Source organism: Coniosporium apollinis (assembly GCF_000281105.1).
Source record: "Coniosporium apollinis CBS 100218 chromosome Unknown supercont1.9, whole genome shotgun sequence".
NCBI lineage: Eukaryota > Fungi > Ascomycota > Dothideomycetes > Coniosporium > Coniosporium apollinis.
The window spans coordinates 26472-43602 of NW_006913271.1; the positions used below are offsets into that span (position 1 = coordinate 26472).

Genomic DNA, 17131 nt, shown 5'->3' on the forward strand with positions numbered 1-17131 from the left:
GACTAAGATAGCCGGGAATGAGCCCGAGCTGCGCTTCGCTAACCCCTCATCGTCGGACGACTTCCCGTAGACTAGGCACAAGGACCTACGTATACCGGTACCTGGACTGCTGCTTTCTGTAAGTTACACACCTTATCAAAGACACATGCAGCTTTCACTACCTAAAGCTATAGTCTTCATCACTATCTCGATATAACTACGCTGCATTCTACACCGTACTAAACTTCAACGTCGACTTCCGGTAGTCACACAACCTTGAAAAGCTGCATTAAGGTAAAGTTGCCTCGCTCTTCACGTGATACTGGTGCAAGGGTCAGCCCTTGATTCAAGATTGGTACTCTTACCATAAGCGGAACGGTTCTACCATATTACCTAACGACCGAGCGGCTTGCAACCCTGTCGCGGAAGAAATTTGGAGACGGACGTGGTTAACGCGGTGATGGTCTTATTGTGAATGATAACCAGAACGGTGGCCGACTTCATCTCGAGAGTCCCACAAACATCGAGTGACTGAAGATAATGCTGCAGCTATCAAGGGCTCTCTTACAGGCGGCAAACAGCAAACTATACACTGCAAATAGCAGACCAGCTATCAACACTCTTACAGCTTCGTCTTAGCCACATCTTGCGGGTTAAATATCTTAAACACTGCTCAATTGCCGCCCCCAGCCTCAGCCTCCCTCTTGACCCTGAAGAAAGCCAGCTTCGCAAAGCGCCCCAAGCTGGCCCAGAAATGCCGTCCAGCTTCATGCGCCATTATGCTCTCCAACAGCCCCACCGTCGCCACTCTGACATCCAGCCTGGGATGAAACAGGCCCAGCGAAAGGTAAAACAGCCCTCCTGCGGAGTCCGGTACGACAGTCAAGAGATGCGCAATCCTGTCGTACCGCCATCGTTCTCCCCTGTCTTCTTCACTCTCGTATTCCCCATTCGTGGCATCCGCCGCTTTCGCATCAGCGGGGCTGCTGACAGTTTCCCTGCCACCATCCACGGCTTCCACGTCCTCGACCGCCTTCGCAAAGGCTAGGTAGACCGCAGCAGACTGGTCGTGGCTCAGTTTCAGACACCTGAGCCGATCGTGCAGATGCCGAAAGTCGACGCCCTCATTCGACCCCCTCACCGTCCACTGTCTCCCCATGTCCTGCACGAACGAGTAGTAGCTCCTCGTCATACGCCAGCCCTCGATCCGGCTCGCATTCGCCGCCAGCTCTTTCATCTTCGCCTCTTCATTCGGCCAGACATAGCCGTGGCCCCTGACGTCGTACCTCTCAACCGCCACGGATTCTGCATCCGAGTCGGCAGCCCCGGACGTCAGCGCACTAGCCCCATACACCAACTCCTCAAACGCCGCCGCAATTCGCGTGAACTTGAGGATCCAACCCCGCCACTTGCTCCTCACAGCCGCCTCCCCATGCCTGTTCGCAATCGAGCTCAGCAGCGCCTCCATGAAGGCCGTGTCCCCCGTTGCATCCGGCCCACCACTGGGTGGCGGCCCATGATGCAGGCCCGCTATTCCAGCAGCGGCAACCATGCTCGCAGCGCCCGTGTTGACTCCGTCAACGCCCACACTCCCCCACCCGCTTCTGGAAGGCTGCACACCCCCCACCCCCGCCGCCACCCCGCCCGGCCCGCCCTGCTGGAAGAACAGCGAGCCCTCCGTCACGGCCGCGCCCTCGATGCGGTGGCTGATCTTCATTCGGCCGGTCGTGAGGTCGCACAGGACGTCCCACCACTCGGGTTTATGCGCGAAGGCCGGGTTCGTGACGCCAGCAATGAAGCCTGGGACCTTGAGCAGGTCGTCAATCTTCGTCAGGTCCGTGTAGGGGAAGGCATGGCGGGTGAAGCCGCGCAGGAGGCCGCCGGACGCGAGGGCGCAGGAGGCGAGGACGGCTTCTGCGACGGAGGAGGAGGGAAGGTTGTGCCCGAGGAAGATGATGCGTTTCTGAGTTAGAAGGGCGTTGAGGAGGACGATCAGGGGGTGCGTGTAGGGGCCTGAGGTCGTGAGGTGAGGGTGCGAGGGGAAGGGCTGGGGAGAGGTGCGGTGTGGTTCGGAGAAGGTGGAGATGAGCTTCACGAGGGAGAAATCGCCGACTGTTTCAGGAGAGACGGCGGTGGGAACTTTGATGGGGATGGGGACGCCGTTGTAGGTCACACGAGACTCGAATTCGTGGGTGTCGCGCGGGACAGTGTGCTTTTGGGGTGGTGGGAGGCGGACGGGTGAACCGGTCGAGCTGGCGGAGGAGCGGGCGGCGTCGGACGCCATGCGCTGCTGGATCATGGTCGCGAATTTCTCTACGAACATGTCGTTTGCAGGGCTGGCTTGGAGGATGGTGCGTTCGAGGTGAGAGAGGCGCGGCATCAAGGAGAGGTCCATGGAGTTGACAGCGTTGAAAAGAGATTCGAGGGTCTCCGGCACGGGCGCTCGGAAGTATTCCTCCAGGGCCAGGAGGAGAAGTGGCTGAACAGGGGGTTAGTAGGGCATGTATATAGATAGCCGGTAATGGTTCAGAAGTACCTTGTATATATGGAGGAAAGAGTGGCGGGTGCAGATGGCCATGGCCTTTACCACTGCGCCTCTGCGTGCGTGATCAATAAGAGTACGACGTGGGACTTTTTGGGCGGCCGTACCTCTTAACAGCATTGTCCTGCTTTGTGTTCACAAGGTTCAAGACATAGACCAGCGGAGGTTCCTCAAACTCCTGACCGTCGTCATCGGTTGGTGCTTCCTCAGATAAGCCATCCACGCTGCCGTCTTCCTCGTCGCCGCCGCCTTTCACTAATGTGCTCGATTCCGAGTCAAGCACACCATCCGGTTGGTTGTCCGCGCCCCTATTCCTCCTTGGCTTCGGGCTTCCCTCGTCTTGCGCGCCGCCTTTGCTTGTATCTTTGTGTAAAAAGAAAATGGTCCAGTCCTGACTCCTAACATGCGCCTGGTCCGGCAGCATCAGCTCCGCCAGCATATGTTCATCTCCGCTAATCGGTCCTGGGTACTGATGCTCCATGACCGAGCCGCGGTCGATATCGAACGATGCGACCAGTATATACTCGACATGTTTCTCCGCCGAGTCCGCCGGGTATTGGGAGCGCAGCTGCTGTGCGCCATGGCGTGTGTGCGATGTCTGTTGCACTACGGAGCCAGAGGAGCGCAGGGACGGCTGTCTTGAGGATCTGGAGGAGTCTACGGACTCTCGGACTGTGGGTGGTTTCGGGGATCGTCCGGGCCGGCCGGCCTTGTTCGATATCGTGGACGGCGTGCGCGAGGGAGGAAAGGATGAGAAGGACGACTTGCGGTGTACACCATTCGAAGTAGGTGGGCCCGGCTGAGCAGGGCGATGTGCGATTGCGGAGGTCATGGATGTTCTGCTTGGTCTGCTCTACTAGCCGCAGGAAAGCGACCGAGGTGTGGGGGCCGAGTATGTTGCTGCAACGCGCCGAAAGATCAGAGTAAAGACCGAAGGAGGGTATCGATAGGAAATGGTGGTTGATTGGGTCAAGAGTGGCCCATTGAAGGCGCTACAACTGGTGACAAGTTGCTAGGTATGCAGGATATATTGATAGAAGTGTACTACAAGAGAGGCGTAGGACGCGAGATCCGCACCAACCTCACCGTTGGACTCCCCCCCGGCCCCTGCAGGCGATCGTCTGGGGGCGGGAAGGTGCCGCACAGGGTCCGCACGCGGCTTGGCGTCGCTCAGCCCCTGCCATCACGTGCGTTTGTTTATCTTTCCGATTTCCATACAACATTGCCATCAGCATTCTGCTTACGGCTATAAAGCACACCAAAGCACACCATCTGAACACATTTGAGCGTATTGGAGCACGTTGGAACATTGGGTCATACAGCGCGCTAACACAAACGGGTCAAGATGGTACGAGATCTGCTCTGAAAGCATGAAGGAGAACTAGCTCACAGCTCTCCGCAGTCGCTCCCTCCAACCCCCACCCCGACCCACAGACATTCTCTCTCTGTCGGCTCACCTCGAGCCTCGCCATTCCGCCGCGCCCAATCTCCTCTGCCCGCCTCACCCTCGACTGTCCGAGCAAACTCGCCCGCGACCTCGCCTCTGAAACCCACACCAACGGCGACTCCCTCAGAACTATCACCCACCAAGCTCCAATCTCCCTTCCGCTCCTCCACCAACAGCTTATCCGACGTCACCAACCGAAGCCCCGCCCCCTGGCTTGCCCGACGCGGCACCTCCTCCTCGACCCTCGAACTGCCCCCCTCGCCAACCCGCAAGACAAGCAGCACATCTACAGCAACAGCGACAAGCTACAATGTCGACGCGCCAGCACCCGCACATGACATGGAATCACCCTCTCGTCCACTCCCCACCAACCCCTCCTCCCGCTTCCAGCGCAGCGAAACCGAGCCCCCCGTCCGCCCCTCCGCGCGCCGGAGCGACACGTCCCAAACCGCGATCCGCACCGTTGCGCCCAGCACCACCGCTGCCCCCGTCCGCCATACTGCCGTATCAGCCGTAAACGGAAACAGCTCCGCAGACCCCCTCGCAACACTCCCCCCACACCTCCTGCACACAATGCGCGAATCCTTCAGCGTACTCGACCGCTCGGCCAGCGGCGCCGTGACCCGCTCCGACGTCTCCGAGATGCTCGAGCAGCTCGGACTCGACGCCTCCTCGGGGACACTGAACCAGTACCTTCCCAGCAACCAGAGCATCAGCCTGGCGGCCTACCTGCACCAGCTCGCGGAGCTGTACGCCGGACTCAGCAGACCCGAGGAGCTGCGAACCGCGTTCGAGGCGTTTGATACGGACGATTCGGGCCAGGTTGATGTGGGCGAGCTGCGGGATGCGCTGTTGAATACCCTGCCTGAAAAGGGGGAAAGGGCGTTGAGTGTGCAGGAGGTGGAGGCTGTGGTGGGGGGGTTTAGTGGGAGACGGGCGCTGGGGAAGGGGATGATGGGAAGAGGGTTGGGGAGTGCCGGGGAGAGAGGGGAGGTGTTTCGGTGGGGGGAGTTTGTTACCGCGCTGGGAGCTGGGGGCCCGGGGGCGGGACAGGAAGGGGGAAAGGAGGGGGTTGGAGTTTGATGCGGCGTTACAGTTGCGGATGGTCGGAGGAGAGGGTAGCTTAATCCGCATTTTTGATGTTCGGGCTTGATGCACACATGACTTCGGGTAGATGCGTTGCGCCTGCGGAGATGCTCTTTGAGCTTCGCGGTCGGCCATCCGCCGCTACCTCAAGTTTTCGAGAGACTGGATAGTGATTGTCTACGCATCGCTGTGCGCCTGAGCTGACCCTGAAAACAAGGTGAAGTCCGCGAGGCGATCACGCTTTACTCTCATGAATCTTCGCTACATACAGATTGCGGGGCCAATCTCGCTATGCAACAGCTTCATCCCTTTTCATGTGCCACTTTGGTGTAGGATTTTTGAGAAGCCTGTCTTGGCTGTGGAGTGAGTTAGGTCGATGGACATCAATTGCCGCTCTTGTGGATGGCGAAGATCGAGCCCTCAAAGAGCCTCACTTTCGATAAGGAACGGTCCAGAAAGAAGATCTTGGAAGGGAAGTTACGGAGGGCGTAGGACGCGTTCTGACGCACGACACCAAGTTCTAGGGAAACAGAAAAGTAAGGCTGAAGAACCCATGATTGATCAAGACTTGCCACTATCGGGGTATAGTGGTCTAGTAGGAAGCCATCAGCTGTAGAAACCTTTTGTACTTTGAAGCAGTCTGTCCATTTGTTACATCCGACCCTCTTAGCCGCTCGTGAAGCATGCACCTTGTCGTCAGCCAGTCCAGCATAACACAAGTCCTCCATCTTGCACACCTGTGACAATTGCCATCTACCACAATCTGCTGTTCATAGAACCATATCTCGAATCGTTCCAATCTGTTTTATACACGGATGGCCCAGCACTGCTGACTGAATTAGGACGGAGCACAATTCTCCGGAGGAGCCTGAGTATATTGACCGAATCCAGCAGCCGCGTTCGCCGGATGGTCAGCAGTCAGCGGCTGCTGGCCCGCAGTGCGTTGAGCGTGACCCATGCCATGCGGCTCAACAGGACCGGAAGGTGCGGCGGTCAACGGCTGGAGGGGCAATGGCATGGGAGCTGGAGTCGCGTGCATAGAAGCCCAGACACCCGGCAGCTGCTGGTCCATCATGTCTCCCATGCGTCCCATGCCACGGTCTGCAGCAAAACCCGAAGGCGGGGCCGCCAGTGTCTCGGCTTTAATTGGCATGATACTGAAAGCCGCCGGTGTTGGAAAGGCAACACCTGACGGTTGTTGCGCAATGATACTTCCCATGCTTCCCATGCCATGCTGAGCTAAGACACTGGGGGCCTCCGCCCCGAAAGCCTCCACATTCGGTACGAGGGGGCCCGTCGGATACTCAGTACTGCGTTGTCCGGCAAGATATCCGGCGAGATAGTCTGGACTGAACTGTGAGAGCACATCGTCCGCGGCGAATGCAGGGCCGCCAATAGCCTCATGGGGAGTAGAGGATCCCATGCTGCTAGGAGACGGCGCCCCGCCGCGGCGATGTGCAACAGCAACTTTGTTGGCGGCTGTGCCTGGGTGTCCGCCTGTCGCCGGGCGACGATGATTGATGACTGCCGTAGTCGGACCAGTAGGCCGGTCTGCCGCACCATCGATGGTATCCAGGATCGCGCGCAGCAGGACAAGAACCTTCTGCTGATTGTGCTTCACAAGAGGCCTGTTCTTGGCCTTCTCCTCGGCGCTACATCCCTCCCGCTCGTCCAGCCAAATCCAGAAAGTCCACTTCTCCAACTGACCATGGCCTTTCTGGCCCTTCCGCCCTTTTACATTGTCACACACGCTCGCTAGCGGCGCTCTCAGCTCGAGGCGAGCGCGGTTTGGTGTACGCTTCCACTGGACATTGGCTGTAAAAGTAGTCAGCAGACCGACCGAACGCAATCAGGCGGAGACATACTATTTGGGAGCAGCTTGATGTTGTACACCTTCGTTGGGAGGGAACCGGCTGGAGGGATGGACCAAACAAGGTGCTTGCTAGCCGGGTTGACTCCCAGCTGGCCGTCTTCCTTCTTGCGGGTTGCATGAACAAACAGCTTCGACGGCTTGACGTTGTGAATTGCAGCTGGAAGCTGCATAGAGCGTATGTTCATGAAGGTCACTCTTGGCTTTCTTGTTCGATGTGCAAGAGCAGGACCTGATTGCTTCAAAAGCGACATCTCCCCATCTTCAGAATCATCGTCGGAGTCGGACTCTTCTTTGATACAGGTCTTCTTCTGGTGTTGTTCAAATCCTGCAGTCTGTGTGGAGCCATGTTCTAACGGGCGCTTGTTTCGTACCTGTTGCGCTGCTGACGTCTCTCCGGAAGTACGGTGAAGCATGTTGAACTGAGATTGTAGCTGCGCGCCCGACAACAACGGTCTGCCAGACCAGGGTGCTGAAGGAAGGGTAAGAGCCTTACCAGAGGCAACGACAGGCACTCTCTCAGGAGCAGTAAGAGGGCCTCTCGTGGGAACAGCGGCAGGCGCGTGCTCATGAGGAGCGACTGGTGTGTTTGTGGGCGCAGTGGCTGGAGCGTCCCCGCCAACAGCGACTAGCGTGTTCTCAGAAGCAGCGACTGGAGTGTCCTCGCGAGCTGAGATTTGCACCTGCCCACGAGCAGCGAGACGCGCTTTCTCCGGCGACGCGACGGCGGCAGGCAGAGTGGGTCTAAAAATCAAGCTATCAGCAGTCAACTCTCTCACGGCTGCGGACAAGGCGGACAGTGACTCTTCGGAGGCGACCGTGTCTGGCGGATGTCGGGCAGACACGTCGTTGATGAGCTCTGTTATGGCATTCTTCCAGAAGGAAGACATATCTGGCTTTTCTGCCATTGCGAGAGGGGTCTCTTGAGACGGAAACGAAGGTGTATGGTACGGCAAACGAGGTTGGAGGCTGGATGTTTTAGATGGCGTTAGCCGGACGTTGTTGGTGAGTGAGAGAGAAATGCTGACCGCCGTGAAAGAATTTACATCATGGTCGGGCCGGGCTAGATTAGGAAAGAGGGTCTTATCACAACAAGGCACACTGGAAGTAATCTGATGAAATTGCCAATTCCGACAGTCGATAAGATCTTTGAGAAAGTTGCGCAGTGAAGCGAGGAGGTCAAGTCCGTCGACTCGAACAGAGAAACGGAGAAGCTGCTCGTCAGTAGGCAGAGACGCATAGGGCATCGAAGTTTCACTCAGATCGTCTACGGACATCAATTCTTGCAGCCATTCCTCCAGTTTCGCTCACTTAAAGCCGGCACACGCGCTGAGCTTATGATCTCAAGATCCAATGTCCCTAACGGAGCTGTGGCAACCGGTCCGACATCACCAGCTGCTCTGCTCTCCGGAAAGAACCCGCACATGGAAACTGCAAGAGTCACAGCACTTCCACACCGATACATGCAAATGACATTGCACAGCTTGTCGTCGTGCTACTCCCAGGCATGGTAGTAGGCTGCTACGGATTAATGACCACCTGGGCACCTTCTACGGACGAGTTGTTGCAGCATTGAATTTAACGCTTGCCGCGGAGCTGCAGCTCAAGTCGGCGGCTTTGCAGTGGGAATGTTCTCACGAGATCATCTGGCTTGCAAGAGCGAGGTTGAGATACGGAACGGGTAATTTGTTTAGCCGACCACCGTAACTTTGCTGCCTTAGGCTCTAAGCCGAGGGGTTCAGGGTCCAACATGGGATTCTTGAATCTCGGGTTATCAGTAACAAATGTCGCATCCCCAGTCGTGGGATTCTGGTTGACAACGGCGAAGAGCCACTGGATAATGCTCACATCCAGTTGATAGAGCCAACGCTGAGATACCCTGTCAAACCATGGGCTATCCCCTGCGAGAGGTGACTGCATTCTGCAGACCGAGGACGCTTCCAGTCTGGTGGATAGGTTGTTCATGTCGACCGGCCCATGATGTCACGTCCGCGTCAGCATCCGGCAGAAGCTTGAGATACGGATCTCACCTTGTTTACTTTCAAAAGTTCTGCAGTGAGATTGTGCAGCTCTACTCGCTCTCTCCATCTCCCTCTTCAATAACTCATTGCAGTTGATAACAAGTCACATTCAGCAAACACTAGAATCTACCAGTCTTCTTCAACATGCAGTCCGTTCTAGGCAAGGTGATTGGACCCACAAAGGTGGAAGTACATGATCTCAATGGCCGTGTTGCGCTTGTGACGGGAGGCGCCTTGGGCATTGGGTGAGCGCTGCTCTCTTACAGCTATGATATCTACGTCTAGGATGTATCAAGAGATCGCTGACGAGATTCCATGAATGCAGCTTCGAAGTAAGCCGGGCCTTCGCCCTCGCCGGCGCTCGCGTCATCATGGTGAACCGCAAGGAAGAACAAGGCGACGACGCCATCAACAAGATCAAGAGCGAGAAGGCAGACGCCCAGGTCGAATGGAAGCACTGCGACATGGGCAACCTCGCCGAAGTCAGGGAAGTTTTCAGCAAGATTCGCGAGAGCGAGGAGCGCTTGGATCTTTTGATTCTATCAGCTGGCATAAACACCAACCAGTACGGAGAAGACGCGGACGGCATCGATCGTCACTTCGGCGTCAACTGGCTCGGCCACTTCTACGTCTGCAACCAGCTCTGGCCGCTGCTGAGGAAGACCAGCAAGATGCCCAACACGCCTGCACCGAGGGTCATATTCGAGGCGAGCGAAGTGCACAGGATGGCGCCGTCGAACGTCCATTTCGGGAGTCTCGAGGAGCTGAACAACCCGGACATAGATGGCACGCAGCTGTATGCCAGAACCAAGCTGGCAATGATCCTGGGAGCCAAGTACGGTTTGGTGAAGAAGGTCATAGAGCCGAACGGGGATCACATCTATGCGCTGTCAGTACATCCGGGTGCGGTGAATACTGCCATGCAGCAGCAGTGGAAGGATGCCTACCCGGGCATCACGGGCAAGCTCCTTACGGCAGCCATGTTGTTCGTCGGTCGCAACCCTGAGCAAGGTTCATACAGCGCCTTGTAAGTATTACGCATGCAACCCTTGCGCTTCGAGGCGCTGGTAGATTTCTCTAACACTTCCATCTCTTGCTAGGTGGGCCGCAACCGCTCCAGAGATTGAGGAGAAGAACATGAACGGCCATTACTTCAACGATCCGGTAGGTAAACCATATGAGCTTTACTCTACCAATCCGGAAAGATGTTTTGCTACTTTTAGTTGGTACTGACTTGCTATGTAGGGCACGCCAGGCAAGGAGTCTTCACAAGCTTCCGACCCCAATCTCGGCGCAGCGCTGTGGGATCTCAGCACCCGTCTCATCAAGCAGAAGCTAGGCGAGGACGCTCTGGTGGACTGGAACGCGACTGCGTGAGATGATGAAGCAGTATGTCGAACTTAGATGCTCCTCCGTGAGCACAAGCCAGTACCGTGGAAACAAGGCATATTTCCCATAGAGGTTCACGGAAGCCTAATCCAGATTTTACCTCCACAATATCTCCAACTGCTGCCGAACCTACTGCTCTCCGCGAGAAATGGGCCCAGGAACACTTCGGTCTGTCAGCTCGTGTACCGTTCGCAAGACTACCCTCACCGTTCATCGATTTCTCAAGTAGCTTTCCGGCTTCATCAAGTAGCTAAACTTCTAATGTAAGCGCATTCGTACAGTGCGGCGAAAACTGCACTTTGCCTTCAGCGTTATTGACCGGGCCGGACGATCCATTATCAAGAGCACGACACCAAGCCAACGCTCAAAATGCGATGTTTCAGGTTGCACCACATGGACATGGAAGACATACCGACATCGAACCATTCCTTCGTGCACACCTTGCAAGTAACTCCTCACCTATGCAGCCAACCCTTCTCGTTGGGCAGGTACCCCCGACTCTCCATAGTCGCTACTTGCTCTTTACTCCCCAGCCAAAAGTCCAGCACCTCCTTCCTCCTCAGATGCCTTTCCATATCATCTCTGCACCTAAACCTCGCAAACATTCTCACCCCCGTTTCATCATCCAAGCTATCAAAGACCATGAACGTGAACACGCCCGAGTCCTCCGCCTCGGCCAATCTCTCCACCTCCCCCGCCAATCTCCTCAACTTCCCACTCACCCCCTCCCTCGCCGCACCATCTTTACACACAATCCTCGTGTCACACATGATCCCACACTCCCCCATTCCCCCTTCCTTCCCTTCCCCCATCTCACTCCCCGCACCATCCAGAAAACCCCCAACACACCGATAGTGCCTCAAGTCCAGCCCCGTCGTCATCGTGGCCGGAATCTTCTGCAAGAACTCCTTCATCGCCGCGCTGTGGAAATGCGTCTCATACAGGTCTTCTCGTTTGCCGTAGACCTCGAAGGCGAGCATCGAGGTCGTGGCGCTCAGGTCGTGCGCGTAGTCGAGCGGGATGCCGAAGTAGTATGTCTTTGTTGTTGGTTCGGCGGCAAAGACGTGGGTTGCGAGGGCGTCGTAGGCGGTTTGCCACTGTGGGAGAGGCGGTTAGTTGGGTGAGCGGAGGGATAGGGGAAAGAGAGGGGGGTTAGGAGGGCTACCTCGTCGTATCTGTCGGGCACAAAGTTCACGTTTGCGAAGAGGTAGAAGTCGTCTGTCAGCATCATGTTGGCGGAGGGGGAGATGATGTGATGGTTTCAGTGTTACGGAAACTTGGTTTTATCGCTGAAGGGGTCAAGAGTTCATATGTTAGCTCGAGATTATGCGCGTTGTGTGCATATGATCCAGTTATATACGCCCATATGGCCTGCTCCAGCCTGATCCTTCCTCGCAAAAGCTCTTCCGTTTACCGAGGTGTTGTTGGATTCTAGGCGGGGGAACTGTTGGTGAAGCACAAGACACGTATCTGCACGGGAGCGCTTATAGAGAACATGTGTGAGGCCGATGCAAGTCACAAACAAAGGGTATCTGATCTGAAAACACACGCGGAGATATCCGCACAGGGAGTCCCAATGCTCCAACAACTAACCTCCGAAGAGCAGTTCTACTCTAGTGGAACTCGTTCTTATCCGCATTTACGTCATTCTCCAGGAAAATCTCAATCTTGTCGTTCATCTTCTCGCCTATATCGTTGCAAAAGAGGCACGCTGCTCCACGTCAGCCCAGTTCCACAACTTCATGGAGTGGAGAGACTCACCAATGATTCCCACAATGCCGAAAGACAGTGATGAAAGAGCTGTCGTGCGGAGCCCGACAACAAAACTCTGCTGGAAAGCTGCTCCTGCGGCCATGATGATCTCCGTGGTGATGCCCGGAACCTGTGCCAGAGCTTTCGAACCGAGCGGTAGTGCTGCCAGCAAGGCGGACACTGATGACGCTGGAAGGCCCGCAGCAATCGCCGCAGCTGGGACGATCCTTGCCGCTTCACTCGATTGCACATTGCTCAAGATCGTCGAGTAGACTGAGATCGCTACTGCGCCGCCTGCGAAACGCGCCACACCGCTGAAGCTCCATCAATATCCTGATCGGACAATCTTGGGGTTGACATATACTCACGCAAGACCACCAGAAATCCCTAACTCCACCTGCGGCACACCAAACTGAATGAAGGCAATAGATCTGGCGGTGTCAGTCTCTTCGCGACTCAGCTACTTCACACTTAGAGGGGCACTCACAGATACTGCGCCCAACCAAAGCCTATCTCCGCGAGAAACACAAAGGCAATCATCAGGCCCTTCCTCTCCGGCGTACCGAGCGCCAACAGCGCGCCAAAAACCACCATAACAGTAACACTGCCCGTCAACGTCCATTTCCAGTGTCCGATCTTGCTGCCGAACAGCGTCAAGAGCACCGCTCCAAACGTCAAGCCCAGATTCTGCGGAAGGGTCAAGATGACCGCGTATCGGAAGTCGGTCGTCTCGTTTGTGAAAAAGACCGCTATCTGCGTGGGGTATATGACCGCTATGGGTTTGTTAGTAACGGGCCAAAGATGCGGGCCTATCACACGCACCAATTGCATAATAAAACATCGTGACCACAAAACCAACGATGAACGGTGCAGTAAGCTCCCTCCCATTGCCACGGGTGAAGACATGGGTCGGCGTCAGCGGCTGCTTCAGGGGGGCGAACGTCTCGTAAAGCGCAAAGACGACTAGCAGCACGAAGCCAGGAACGAGCGTGCCGATGACACGTGGACTTGAGCCTCCCAGAGTGGTGGTGTAGACGATGCCGGTCAAAATGAGAGTGACCGAGACGATGAAAAGGATGGCGCCGCCATAGTCAAGCTGGTGGAGAGCCTCGTCCGTTGGCAGACCGCGTGGATGCGCTGGCGGAAAGTAATACAGGTAGAGGCCAACGAACGAAAATGCTACCGCAATCGCTGGCGCATAAAAAAGCCATCTCCAGGCTTCGCCATGCTGGATCGAGAAGCGGCCGGCAACCGGACCAACAACGACGGCGAAATAGACTCCGATGTCAGCGAGTACAATAGCTGAATGCCTCCACTTGTTTGGTAGGAGCTCTGGCAGGGCAAAGGCGGCCAGCTGGGCGTTACCGGCGCCGAATCCGATGAGTGCGCACGCGGAAATCAGGGCATTGTTGGATTTGGCCGTGCCGCCTACTATGAAGCCGATGAACAGCAACACGTTGCCGCCGATGATGAACCATCGTCGCCCGAATAAATCGGAGTTCGCGCCGCAAACCATGAAAGCAATGGTCACCGTCATCTAGGGCCGTCAGCATGAATATACATTGTATCGCAAGAAATCTCACGGTGTAAATTGGGATATAAAAAGCCGCATCGCCGGCGCTCCCTAGCTGTGTCGCGACTGATCCCTGTATGGAGGATAAGGACGGTACGATCCAGAAGGAGATGCCATATGACCAAGCCAGAATCTGCGGGCGGGGTCAGTAGAAATCCTCCTGAGAATTGGTGAAGCCATACCCAGACTACAACCCAAGTTTTCAAGCTGACAGTATACTCGCTGTCATTCTGTGGGAGATATGACTGCGCGGGCTTCTCGATAGAGCTCCCATTGTGCTCAACGTCAGTGATAGAGTGCTGCTGCGCTGACACCTTCTCGTCGACAACTGCCATGGCGGATCCCTACGACTTGCAGCGCTTGCAGCGAATGTGGCACCTGTCGAGAGATTGGTGAAGTGTTCATCGGCTTCAGCCCGATGGGAGCACGACATTTATCAAGTAGTCCTGCACCGCTAGACATCATCTCGACCTGTCTTAGAGCTTATCGTTCAGATACTGAGTCATGTAGCTCAAAGATGCGATTGGACGTTTGGCAATGCATCTCGCGTATGCTCGGAAAAGGACGGCCTGGGGTTGATTTTCCGGGGTAGAGGAAGCATGGAGCTTGGGCCACTTTCGACGCCACGAGGCACATCTGCTGCATCAGGCGGCACGTTCCCAGCTCTCGTCGTGTGGACATCCGACGTTGCGGGACAGCTTGAGCCCATCTTGGAACTGCGATGTGGAAATCACAGGCCTTGCGTGCGGGGACAACCGAGGCGCAGTGGGTAGCTATCCGGATCGTCGTCCACGTGACTGCAGCTGTTACCTGCACTACTGCCAGAGACTGTTAAAAAGCAGAAGTGCGAACGCGCTATTGCCTTCGCAGTATCCAATGTTTGAGATTTAACAGAGATCCAGTGGTGTAAGTTATGCCAGTGTTATGGTATGGGCCATATAAGATTCAGAGTGATTTGCTTGGTCCGGTCTAGCTTTGGCTATCCAGTGCTCAGGTATCAAGCCGTCGAGTGTGAGTCGCAACCCGGCAGAGCGTACCCGTCCGGGTACTAGGGCAGTACGGTATACGACTGATAAATCGAGCAATAAACCGGAACTGACGGCCGATTGCCAGAGGAATCAGACAGTCCATCCATCAAAAGGCCCAGTCATGGCGGAGCCTGGAAGAGTAGCGATTGTTACAGGAGCTTCGTCCGGCATGGGTGAAGCGCTATCTCGTGATCTGGTCATTAGAGGATGGCAGGTTGCCATGGCCGACATACAAGCGAACGAAGAGCTGTCGAAAGAGCTAGGGGAGAGTGCGGCCTTCTTCCGATGCGACATCGCGGACTACGAAAGTCAAGCGCAGACATTCCAGGCAGTATGGGACAAGTACGGCCGACTGGATGCGCTTTGCGCAAATGCGGGAATAATCGACAGATCATCCATATATATACTGAACCACCGAGATTCGGATAAGTGAGAGTTTCTGTCAGCGCCAATCAAAGGTGTCCCATGCAATACAGCCTGACCTTGTCCGCAGACTGCCGCCAAAACCAGATCTTCTGTGTACCGATGTGGACTATAAGGGCGTTGTATACGGAACGGTCCTCGCCATCCATTTCATGAGGAAGAACGAAACACCAGGCGGAAAAATTGTCGCCACGGCCAGCTGTGCAGCGCTGTATCCGCATGAAACCTATCCCGAGTACGATGGAGCAAAGGCCGCGGTGCTGAACTTCGTCAGGGCTACGTCTCGAGTCCTGAAGATTGTAATTTCTGGTTTCTGACACATTGAGTATTCAGCTAACAAGCTAACGCAGAAGGACAACATAAACATCAACGCAGTGCTGCCCGGCATTGTACACACGAAGATTATACCCCAGGAGATGATAGATGCGGTCTCTCCAGAATGGTGTGTTACACTACGCCCTCGAAGAATACACGAGTTAACAGTTGATAGCTTAACGCCGGTTGGCCAGATTGTCAAGGCCTACAGCAAGTTCCTTGATGACAAAGAAGGCAGTTACGTTGGTGAGGCAATAGAATGTTCAGTGGATAAGCACTGTTGGGTACCACGGCCGGAGTACCTGAACGGAATGTTCACGAAGAGGGCAGTGACCGTATGGGATCCATTGTTCAAGATGTACCATGGCGAGCTGTCAGAGCTACCGGACGCAATCCCTTAGTAATCTTCGGCGCGTTGGGTATCGTAGCACTCTTGCGTGGCAGGCGTGCTTGTTGACGTTCTGAGTATAATCTGGGCCATGGCCACAAGTACTGGATCCCAGCTTAGTGGCTACAAAGCACCCCGTGTCGATAGTGGATTCTTGCGGTAGAGCCATGTCGGGGCTTGACAGAGAAATGGCAGCGCGAGAGTTCCGTGCTGCGTGCAAATAGGTGTCTTTCGGCTGAGACCGTGTCTCCTTAGCGGTAGATTTCCGGTAACAGCATAGGTGTTTGCTTGTTGTTATCGACCTGTGAGAGCCAGAAGGCTTACTCAGGCGTGAGCAAACTCATTATGCAGTGGCAGAAATTCCATGCCTCGAGCTCCTCGAATGTCTTGAGAAGCGCAACCTCCTCGTCTGTCTTCATCTTTGCCCGTCTGAACACTCAGTGTGCAGTTCGTCGAGAGCTAGAATAACAGTACATTAGAAAGCAAGACTGCGTCAATGCGGTCCTGCTTGAGGCAGCCCGATTCGACAGGAAGCCAAATGTACATTGCTTGTTGGATACAGCGTGTCCCGACAGACCATGGGACGGTGGTTGGCGTTCACGTGTTGAAGTTTTGGGGATCTCCAGCACGTGACGATTTAATGTGGGCGTAGCAATTTCCCCACAACTTGCCAATTGGCGTCGACATGAGGCTTTCCACGGTTGGGAGATCCGGTGGCCAGGGATTTCCAGGTCCCGATCCGCATAAGGCGTCGATGGGAGGTGGTGTGGCTTTATTGGCTTGGCGGGTCTGCGGTGAGCTACTGCAGCACCTTCTGTTAGAAGGCAGATTGGGGGGACTCGATAAAGGCAAACCTCTGGAATAACTCTACGTCTTCCAATGGCGTTGGCGAACCGGTAGCACGAGAACGGTGTCCTGAAGGCTGTCAAGTACAGCCGGGAGGTGTGCTTCCCACAATAGTGGTGTGAGGCAGCTTTTGACATTGACCTGCATGAATACTAAGTATTCTCCGAGTGGGATCGCGTAATAAGGCATGCAGTTTCGCTTGGTGCATTCCTACTGCGTCTCCTGATGGCTGATGCTTTGACGATGAGCATCTCCGCCCCTGCGACTGCCTACCACTCTCTGAAGCGTTCTGGACGGAGAAGTCTTCGGGTTGCAAGTGCTCAAGGCTGCGAGTTTTGTGTGCACGCCATATTCTATCTCTTATCCAGCCAACCAGGACCAGCGCCTAGCGATCCGCTATATTGGGGTGTCTTGGTCGAGATCCAAGAGGCTTTTGATGGAGTCCGGCTTACTGGTGGACTTGCCGGGATTG

General features: G+C 55.5%; 7 protein-coding genes across 7 annotated transcripts; 3 read left to right on the top strand and 4 right to left on the bottom strand.

The window, feature by feature from the left end:
* Positions 1–652: 652 nt before the first annotated feature.
* On the bottom strand, positions 653–3353 carry W97_02383 (uncharacterized protein; the record flags this gene model as incomplete). The annotated part of the gene is made up of 3 exons (XM_007780283.1): positions 653–2458; positions 2516–2576; positions 2629–3353. 3 exons carry the CDS (start codon positions 3351–3353, stop codon positions 653–655), a joined length of 2592 nt encoding a protein of 863 aa, XP_007778473.1.
* Positions 3354–4307: 954 nt separating this feature from the next.
* W97_02384 (uncharacterized protein) lies at positions 4308–5051 on the top strand (the record flags this gene model as incomplete). The annotated part of the gene is made up of 1 exon (XM_007780284.1): positions 4308–5051. The coding sequence occupies one exon, from the start codon at positions 4308–4310 to the stop codon at positions 5049–5051; it is 744 nt and encodes a 247-aa protein (XP_007778474.1).
* An 841-nt stretch (positions 5052–5892) lies between these two features.
* Positions 5893–7832, bottom strand: W97_02385 (uncharacterized protein; the record flags this gene model as incomplete). Its single annotated transcript, XM_007780285.1, has 2 exons — positions 5893–6869; positions 6920–7832. 2 exons carry the CDS (start codon positions 7830–7832, stop codon positions 5893–5895), a joined length of 1890 nt encoding a protein of 629 aa, XP_007778475.1.
* A 1257-nt stretch (positions 7833–9089) lies between these two features.
* On the top strand, positions 9090–10322 carry W97_02386 (uncharacterized protein; the record flags this gene model as incomplete). Its single annotated transcript, XM_007780286.1, has 4 exons — positions 9090–9190; positions 9271–9972; positions 10046–10109; positions 10191–10322. 4 exons carry the CDS (start codon positions 9090–9092, stop codon positions 10320–10322), a joined length of 999 nt encoding a protein of 332 aa, XP_007778476.1.
* Positions 10323–10789: 467 nt separating this feature from the next.
* Positions 10790–11565, bottom strand: W97_02387 (uncharacterized protein; the record flags this gene model as incomplete). The annotated part of the gene is made up of 2 exons (XM_007780287.1): positions 10790–11431; positions 11500–11565. 2 exons carry the CDS (start codon positions 11563–11565, stop codon positions 10790–10792), a joined length of 708 nt encoding a protein of 235 aa, XP_007778477.1.
* A 382-nt stretch (positions 11566–11947) lies between these two features.
* W97_02388 (uncharacterized protein) lies at positions 11948–13623 on the bottom strand (the record flags this gene model as incomplete). The annotated part of the gene is made up of 5 exons (XM_007780288.1): positions 11948–12045; positions 12096–12400; positions 12455–12517; positions 12574–12859; positions 12909–13623. 5 exons carry the CDS (start codon positions 13621–13623, stop codon positions 11948–11950), a joined length of 1467 nt encoding a protein of 488 aa, XP_007778478.1.
* A 1233-nt stretch (positions 13624–14856) lies between these two features.
* Positions 14857–15826, top strand: W97_02389 (uncharacterized protein; the record flags this gene model as incomplete). The annotated part of the gene is made up of 4 exons (XM_007780289.1): positions 14857–15116; positions 15181–15409; positions 15461–15552; positions 15601–15826. The coding sequence occupies 4 exons, from the start codon at positions 14857–14859 to the stop codon at positions 15824–15826; spliced, it is 807 nt and encodes a 268-aa protein (XP_007778479.1).
* Positions 15827–17131: the final 1305 nt, after the last annotated feature.